The 9,310-nt window shown below is 42.9% G+C and overlaps 1 protein-coding gene across 1 annotated transcript; it reads right to left on the reverse strand.

The window, feature by feature from the left end:
• Positions 1-2,395: 2,395 nt before the first annotated feature.
• LOC123144807 (neurofilament heavy polypeptide) lies at positions 2,396-8,993 on the reverse strand. The gene is made up of 14 exons (XM_044564043.1): positions 8,582-8,993; positions 7,988-8,191; positions 7,730-7,911; positions 7,038-7,164; positions 6,735-6,935; positions 6,331-6,381; positions 5,488-6,255; positions 4,984-5,088; positions 4,782-4,864; positions 4,319-4,370; positions 4,121-4,189; positions 4,005-4,039; positions 3,287-3,358; positions 2,396-3,197 (listed from the first exon to the last, which is right to left on the reverse strand). Exons 1-14 carry the CDS (start codon positions 8,687-8,689, stop codon positions 2,738-2,740), a joined length of 2,517 nt encoding a protein of 838 aa, XP_044419978.1. The 5' UTR covers positions 8,690-8,993; the 3' UTR covers positions 2,396-2,737.
• Between the last annotated feature and the right edge of the window lie 317 nt (positions 8,994-9,310).

Below are 9,310 nucleotides of genomic sequence, written 5' to 3' on the forward strand. Positions count from 1 at the left end.
GCATCTCTTTCATAAATAGCATTGGTGGGTAAACAAATTACTGTTGGGCAAATTGACAGAATAGCGCATGTTATGATGATCATCCAAGGCATAATCAATATATAGGCATTACGTCTGTGATGATCTTATTAAGTAGATCGTTAAATTTGCTGACGTCTACTACTATTACTCCATCCCATGACCACTATCCAGCATGCATCTCAAAGTAGTAAATTCATGACAAACAGAGTAACGCATTAAACAAGATGACATAATATAGACATAATAAGATCAACTAATATGACCAAACCACATCATTTTACCCTTAGTAGCAACAATACAATATGTGCCTTATCACCCCTCCTCTCACAGAGCAAGATCACCGCAAGATTGAACCTACTACCAAGCACCTCTCCCGCTGAAGATAAATCAATCTAGTTGGCCAAAGAAGACGGATAGATCAGAGAGAAATGCATGATTATAAATTACACAATCAAAGAGATCCCAAAGGACTTAAATAAATCAATGAATAATCTAACTGCAAAGATTGCATCAAATTGATCTCACAGGAGATCATTGTATTAAAGATCAAAAGAGAGAGAAGAATATATCTAGCTACTACTATGGACCCGTAGGTCCTGAAGGAACTATTCACATATCATCATGGAGGCAGCAAGGTTGATGAAGATTGTCTCCCCAATGGTTTCCTCCTCCGACAGAGTATCGGAATAGGGCTCCAGGTGGGGTCGCTTTGGAACAGAAGTTTCCGAAGGCGCAAGAATTGGTTTGGGTCTTGCTTTAGAGGTTTCTGAATATATGAGAATTATAGGCCAAGAATTAGGTCAAACGGAGTCATGAGGGGCCCATAATCCAGGAGGCGCACCCTACCCCCTAGGGCACGCCCCCTGCCTTATGGCCACCTCGTGGGTATTCTGGTCTTGCCCCGAAGCTTCGAGGGTTTGGCACTAAGTTAAAAGTCTTGTCGTGTTTGGACTTCTGTAGATATGGATTTCGTGTGAAACAAAAAACATGCAGAAAACGGGAACTGACACTAGGCACTAAATTATTATTATTTTACGACGGGGGGGGGGGGGCACTGGATACTAAGTTAATAGTTTAGTCCATATAAAATAACAAATAAAGCGTACAAAAGTGATAATATAATAGCATGAAACAATCAAAAATTATAGATACTTTGAAGACGTATCAGCATCCCCAAACTTAATTTATGCTCGTCCTCGAATAGGTAAATGATAAAAACTGAATTTTTTATGTGAAATACTATCTAACATGTTCTTAATCATGTAATTCATTTGTTGTATGAATATTGGGAAGCGAGTGATTTAAGGCAATAATCTATCAATTTGACATAAAAAAATAATAATACACAAAAATACTAGCAAACAATTATTGTCTTTTAAACAATCAAGCCTGTGTGAGACATAAGAGATACCATGGAGAGATACGGAAGTTCGTGCAAAGACAATGGCTGGACCAAGCAGAAGGGCCTTGAGCTGACCGGGCCACGCATTTAGGGCTCGTCTCGGTCGACTCTGGCTAGTGCCGGGTAACCTTCACGTCATTTCTTCTTTGAAAGAGGAATTTCGAGCGTTTTGACCAAGTGCAGAGCAGGGCTAATTTATAAAACGACCACCACTGAGGCATATGTTAAACGAGGGCTGCGGCCTAATCCCACTAACTCGTTATGTACAGGGATGCAGCCTAATCCAGTTAATTCTTTTGTTTGTGATTCTATTTTGTCTGCTTGAACGATTAGGAGACTGGAACCACTGCAAGCAACCCTCGACGCGTTCCAAATTCTTGGTGGCCAGTTACCTTTTACAAGTGTGAGTTGACCACTAGTGGACTTTGGATATGTTTCGATGGTGGAATTGTTGACCCGGAAGTCACGTGAGAAGGAACGACCAAGTCTATAGTAGTAGTACTACTTCACCGCTTGTACATTGACTGGGTACACGAGGAAATAGTAGTCTCTACTCTGATAAAAATTTGACAGGTGCGCAGGATGGGAGGAGATCATACTTGCAAGGCAGGAGGCCTTGTTGAATCACGTTGTAGAGACATCCGTGCAAGTCAGTCGGCGATGCTCAAAGTGCAAAACGTGCGCTTGCCCACCAACATCCGTCGGCTCTGAAAGTCTCTGAAGATAGAGAGATAGGCAGCAGAGCATGCACGCGTGACATGGACGTGAACCACTGTCGTTAGCAAGGCACTGCAAAACATAAGAAAGGTAAGTATAAACATAGGAGTACCACTGATGAATTGATGATGGTACAAGCATCATCTCTCCAATCCAAAACAACATGCCGTTCGTTGTGCTCCGGTCAACCCTGCATACACACAAAGGATAGACAAAGAAAAGAAACCGGCACATCTGCCACAAAAAACAAGTCGATGACCAAATATAGCCTATATAAATAGAACATGAATAAGCTGGCTACAACAACATCCGACACAAACTAGATGTTCCCTTGAGGCTCTGCGGCATCACATCATGCATCCCACAATACAAAGTCACGACTAAACATTACAGCTACTGCAGATGTTTCCTGCCACAGCCACAGCCCCCTAACTACAACAGACACAGACAATGACGATGGTGCCCAGTCAGCAGACAGACAAATTCAATAGGTAAGGTAAAAAACAACGACGACCAAGGAGTTTACAATCCATACAACGGTGCCATGATGAGAGCGAACCCATTTACAGGGGAAGTTCACGGTTGGTTGGTTCAAGCCTAAGCCTTCCTTCTGCGCTTCTTTCCAGTTGAAGACGCCCCCTTGCCAGATGCCTCCTGCTCCATTTCAGATGCCTCAGCCTCTTCTTTCTCCTCCTTATCCTTCCGCTTCTCTTGAACAGATCCAGATCCACTACCCGCCACTGGAGTAGTAGTGGCAGCGCTTTTTGGTTTCCGCCCAGGCCTACCCTTCACAGATCCATCGCCAGATTTGCTCCCAACCTCCTTCAGCTTCTGGTTGCTGCTGTCTTTAGCTAAATCATCCTTCGTCTTGTTAGCTGATCCAGTGGCTTTCTCCTTGCCTTCTTTCTTAATCTCAACGGCAGTTTTAGGTGTCCCCTTGGCATCCTTGACAGCAGTTTTCCCCTTCGATTTGCTTGGAGTTGTAGACGGTGTACCACCATTGTTGGGGCGCCAACCTTTCGGACGGCCTCTTTTCTTTGGAAGCTCCACTCCGTCACTGCCACCATGAGAAAAACATGTCTCAGACGAGCCCTACACAAACAAGTCTCAGAAATAAGGCTTCTTCTATATGTGTTCATTACTAACCTTTTAGGTGTTTCTATTTTTTCTTCCTTCACTGGTAGCAGCGTGATTCCTCTCCCTTTTCTGCCACGGCGTCTGCTTGGAGAAATCAGTAACACAAATTTAACAAATGACCTCCTTGGGATTAGGGCAGTGCACAACAACATATCTAGCTTTGGTCAAACACATCAAAATTAACAGTGCTCAGAACTGGGGCCACTGGCCGGTAGTAAGGTGAGCCAAGTTTGTGGTTTCAATTGGCCAAGGACAAAACTTTCCCTGATTGTTTAAGATTTTACTGAAATCAATAGCAATTCCAATATGGAAGATTTGGAATCTGATTATCATGCTGCCAGTACCGCATCCACTATACACTGTATTGTTAGTCGACTTCGCGAAGTCCGCTAGCACTGGACTGATACTATCAAATCAACACAGAATAACAAATGCCCAGCATTGATAGACACGGTAGACAGGAATCAGGTTCTATATAAGTGAATATAAGAACTTGCACCATGCCCGCGAAGCTGAAATTATGCATATGAGCAGTATTCTCAACATAGTGACATCAACGCCTACAATAGTGACCCTGTCAGGTTTGAGTTATTAGCCACTTAAGTGCACTTGTGCATATTGGTTCTCAATACAATAGGATTGCATGAATCAATTTAGCTACTGGCAAATTAGACAGGCAATTTGGAAGCTGCAGGTATACAAGAATGATGAAAATGATTTTGCTTACATCTCAGATGGTACATCAGGAGTTTTGCCTTCTTCCTGCAAAAATAACAGTTACTCAGAAACAAGGGAATAAAACATTGTCCTAACATTATCATGAGGTGAATAACATGTGCATACCTCACTGATGAAATCCCATTTTTCATCCCTAAGCAGCAGTACCTCTACATCTCCATCATCATATGCAACCTATGCTCCAAAAAGCACGAGAGCCAAAAGAGAAAAGGAAAAAAGAAATTGAACAATGGACTTTGAATCAAAATTAGTGCTCCATGTAAACCAAATAGCCACTGCAGGGAGATAAAACAGTGTACTGACCTTGTGCCTTTTGGAATGGGTATCAAATGAATCAACAACACCCTTGTAAAACCTGCAAATATAAATAAAGGCTTTCAAAATCTAATCTAAAATGAATAGCAAAATAGCAGGGCACCAAAATGCATCAGCCAGGTAGATCCATCAACAACGAGCCGAGATGGCTCAAGTTTAAACAGATAACAGACTTTCCAAAATCTGAACGAGAATATTAATTTATGTGTCATTTGATGAAAGGAAGCCAAAGCATCTATGCTGTAGATTTAGAAGTGTTCAACATAACAAGGCATACTGTAGTCATAAGAACTGAGCTAATAATGGCATGTAGTATCTCTACAACTATTTCATTTAGGTTAACAGTGTACTAGTAACAACGACTAAACCTTCTACAATTGGAGAATCCAGGAATTGATCATCTTAAGGACAGGCTACATTTCAGACGCATGTAATATTCACCCCCACTTACATCTCATCGTCTGGCCACCATACTTTGATCCTTGCACCAACTAGACTTCCATCCAGACCTTTGTCCTTCCTTGAGCGAGGAGTCTAACAAGAGCGTAAAAGGTTCAAGTATCATATCATTTAGATAAAACAAACACAGGCTGTGTTTGGAATTGCGGTGGATTATGATAGTTCCATTTGCACATGTGACTAAGAATGAATACCTCTTCAGTATCTTGTTCACGCTTCCTCTTCACCACATTATTCTCCCCACTTTGACCCTTGGTTCTACCTGACCCCTTGGTCAGAGACTTTGGAGAGACCATTTCCTGTATTGCAATGAAACAATTGGTATATGAATCAAACTGTTATAAACAACTAAAGTATGATATCACATTTACTAAATTCAAGTTGAAGGGTCATATGAATTGCTGATATCTCATGCCACTGAGCTCTAGATTAGAACTTCCAGCAAGAGAGCATATCATACCAGCCATTGAACCACAACAAATTACTGATATGATATACTAGCATTAACTTAAGTACAGGTAATTTAATTATATTAGTAAAGGACAGTTTTGAGGAACATACATGAAATTAAAGTTGCAGGATACACAAAAATATAAATCCACAGAAATTTATAAAGATCGGATAATGCAGGCAAAGAACTGTTAACAGCAGACACCATGAATATGTGTACAAAAATCAACAACTGGTAAGAGAATAACCTTTAGAGTCATATCCTTGGTGGTGTCCTCCTCAGAGAGGATTTCTTCCTTGTGCTGTTTCAAACTGGGTTTTTGCTGCTTCTTTGATGATTCTCCTTCACCAGTCTTTTTTGTGGAAGCTTTGATATCATCCTTAGCTGATCGCTTTATTAACTTCCCAGTTGAATCCATAGCCTCCTCAGTCTTCTTCAAATCTAAATCTGAAGATTGGTTATTTCTAGCAGCCTTTTTCTCTGATGACTTTGGTCCAGGAGGTCGGCCTCGTTTTGGCTTAACTACATCGGGTGTGGTATCAGCACGCTTTGGTACATTATCAGCCACTCCATTTACTACCTTCTTGTCTGCAGATAACTCTCCAGATACTACATGAGCCTCTTTGTCAACATCAACATTAGAGTGTGGAGTAGCCACAGACTTGCAGGGTTTGAGCTTCAGGTCTTTGTCTGAATCAAGATCAGATGGCTTCTTGGGCTTTGCATCAACAGGTTCTACACCTTCATTAGCAGATTTCAACTGATCAGCATCTTTTGTGTCTTCAGGCTGTTCAGGCTTCTCTTTTGGTGACGCTGGTCCTTTTGGTGACGCTGGTCCTTTTGGAGACACTGGTCCCTTTGGAGACACTGGTCTCTTTGGAGACGCTGATCCCTTTGGAGACGCTGGTCCTTTTGGAGACGCTAGTCCTTGATTAGCCTCACCATTATCAACCAGAGTTGCACCACTACTAATAGCAGTAGTCGGAGTACCATCTTGCTCCAGTTTTGAAGATTCCTGGAAATAGAGATGTGTTGCTGTACTATCAATCATTTCAACAAGGGATCCCCTTCCATGGATATAGAAACATACCTGAGGCAGTTCATCAGAAATAGTCCTTTCCGAAAGTTTGCCATCATCCACCTGAATGTGAAAACTCAAAGGTATGAACAGGTGCATCCACACAAACACCATACAGCCAACATATTATCCTTTTCAGGGATCAAATGAACTATTTGTTAAGTATTACTCAGATCAGGATGTTAAATTCATCATACATGCTAAAACAAATCACAGTTTCATCATCCATGTGACCCCTCTCAGTCTATTCAAGAGAACTGAGAGCATTTATGAATTACAGACACATCAGACAACATACTAAGATATTATTATAAGCATGATGATTTACACCTGTAATAATCATACGACAATCCAAAATCTAACGAAATGAAAGTATCTCGTAATAATAGTTATGACATGCAAGTAATATTACTGACCGTGTCCTTCCCAGAAGGATCAACATTGTTGTCTTCCCTGACAACCTTATCACCTTCACAAACCAGCGTGACAATTTTGCTGTATTCATCCAAGGGATTGCCTTGAACTTGAAGTAACTGCAGGAATATTGGTTTTAGCTTCCCATCTTCACATGAGCTGATCACCTTCTCTGCAAGTTCAAAAGATGCTGGAGAAGTTTCCTGGGAACATAAAACAAAAAAAATTAGTATATGTGAACCTCCCTCCTTGCTTGGGCAAGGTAAATCCATATTATCAGCGTGAAGAAAGTTGAAATGATATACCCTCTCCTCATTTCTAGCCTTTTGAAGAAGATACGATGCAAGCGCTGTCTGTATTTCTTCACTCTCATCTATTACAAGTTTCATTGTTGTTACCATAGATGATATGACAATTTCTGGTTGGTTTGATCTGAACACAGGATGACAAAAGGTAATTTCCATTAGAATCAGTCCAGAAAAATACGATGGGTACATCTAAAATGATAACGCCTCACGTACCATCATCATGTTAATTTAATTGAACAAACATATCAATGTAAAAGAAAGTGCATCTCTTTTAACAACTATTACAATTACCAGGAAGGGGAATGCAGCATTTTCCAACATAAGAAAGGCAATGCTAGCAACTTGCAAAACAACAACCGCTATAATATTGGCAGCTTAGTGTTAGTTTAATGAGTTTAAATAAATAAAGTTAGAATCTTCTTTTAGCAAAAACATTGAATAAGATACCAGGATCTGATAATTCTGCTAGATTGTTAAGAAAAAATGTACAGGACAGGTACCGCATATTATCTAAGAATTTGTCCATTAAAAACACATAAGAAAAAAACATTTTAGGCAAGTACAATAACACCTTACACATGTCAGGAGAATAGCAACATAGCTTAGCAAAACTTAGTAAACATACCCAGAAACTAGCAAGAAGTAGAAATAGATAAACTTAAGGTGAATAACGAGAAGTGGCTTCTTACGTCACAGTTGTGAAAAAATGGTTAAACATCTGCAGAATCAGATCATCCAACTCAAGGTCTAACATGACCACGCACGACCGGACCTTTGCCACAGTCTCAAGAATTGAAATCCTCCTCGCAAAGGACGGGCTCTCGATATCATCTAAATTCTGAAAAGTCCCCACAATTATGGAAAACAAATCCTGACAAAGTAGACAGCACAGGTCAGGATACAGGATAGAGAATAAATAAATCTTATAATCAGGAAAGACACAGTACCCTCATAATATTGTCATCATACGGAGCCTCGGGTGCAGTGATTCTTGTAACCTCAGATATACAAGATGCTATAGCAAGTTTGACCTCGGCGTTAGGGTGAGTCAAAAGTTCATTCTTGATCAGGGCATCCATTGCTGGGCGAACAGCAGCAAATGTGCTTGCTGCAGGTGATTGCTCCACTCTCAACAGATATTTCTCGACGTCCTGCATATAGAAAAAGATCAACTTGTTAAATCACATGAGCAAGTTTAAGCTATAATAGCCGCTGGCATAATCAGACCCGGCAGTTACTCCAATTCTGAAGAGCAGGGTGGATTTCAAGTTAGCTAACACCTCTATCTAACAATAGATAGACATAATCATGTACATATCGGTGCCCAACAATAGATGACGCTCTACCAATGACTGAAAACACTCCTTTTTTGCCCGAACCAAGAATTGGACAAAATCTAGAGAAGCAGCGACAAGGTAAACATAAAGCTTATTACAATCATCCGAAAGCGATACAACCACAACGACAAACCCTACATACAGCCGTAACGGACACAGAGAACCAAACAAGATAAACACACAAAGTTGAGAGAGAAGGCTCACGTAGAGGAGCTTGAGCAGGCCGTCGGAGTCGTCGGGCGCCTCCTGCAGGCGGGCGCCGACATCCTTGAGTTGCTCCTCAAGGTCGCTGTCCGCCCCGTCCGCCGCCATTTGAGGCGCCGGGAGGGCCGAATCGGGGCGCGGGCCGCCCGGATCGGGGCGCCTGCCCGGAGATCTGCAGCCGCTAGGGTTTCCCCTCGCGGCGCGGTGGGGGCAGGAGGACACGGCGTCCCTCCCGCGCGAGGGGCAAGGCTTGAGGGGGCGAGAGGGGGGTGGCGGTGGACGGTGGTGGTGGAGGTGGTGACGAGGGAGATTTGTCCCGCTCCCAACCCCCCGCTCCCTTTGCACGACGGGACGCGATTTCGGTGCGGCTCTCTGTGGCTCGGCCTTGCGAGGGGGCGGTGGAGTGGAGCGGTGTTTGGAATCGGCGGGCGATTTATGGGGGGGTTTGGGCCACTTCGGCGCGGGCGCGGCCTGCCAATTTTGCCCACGGACGCGTCGGGGGCGATCCTGCTCCGCTTTTGGGCGGCCTTGCGTCCGAGCCGGAGCCGCCGCCGCCGCGGGGCAGTGCACGCAGCACCCTGGGGAGCTCTCGGCCGTCGCTTGCTTGGATCGGGCGGCCCGATGGTTGCCACGCCCCTCGCTCTGGCCGATTTGGCTATTTTTCCTAGGTTTTTGGCCCTCCTGCACACCAAACCATCAATCAATAATAAGAAGGGGCAAAAATGTGAA

Source organism: Triticum aestivum, chromosome 6D, assembly GCF_018294505.1.
Source record: "Triticum aestivum cultivar Chinese Spring chromosome 6D, IWGSC CS RefSeq v2.1, whole genome shotgun sequence".
Lineage (NCBI taxonomy): Eukaryota > Viridiplantae > Streptophyta > Magnoliopsida > Poales > Poaceae > Triticum > Triticum aestivum.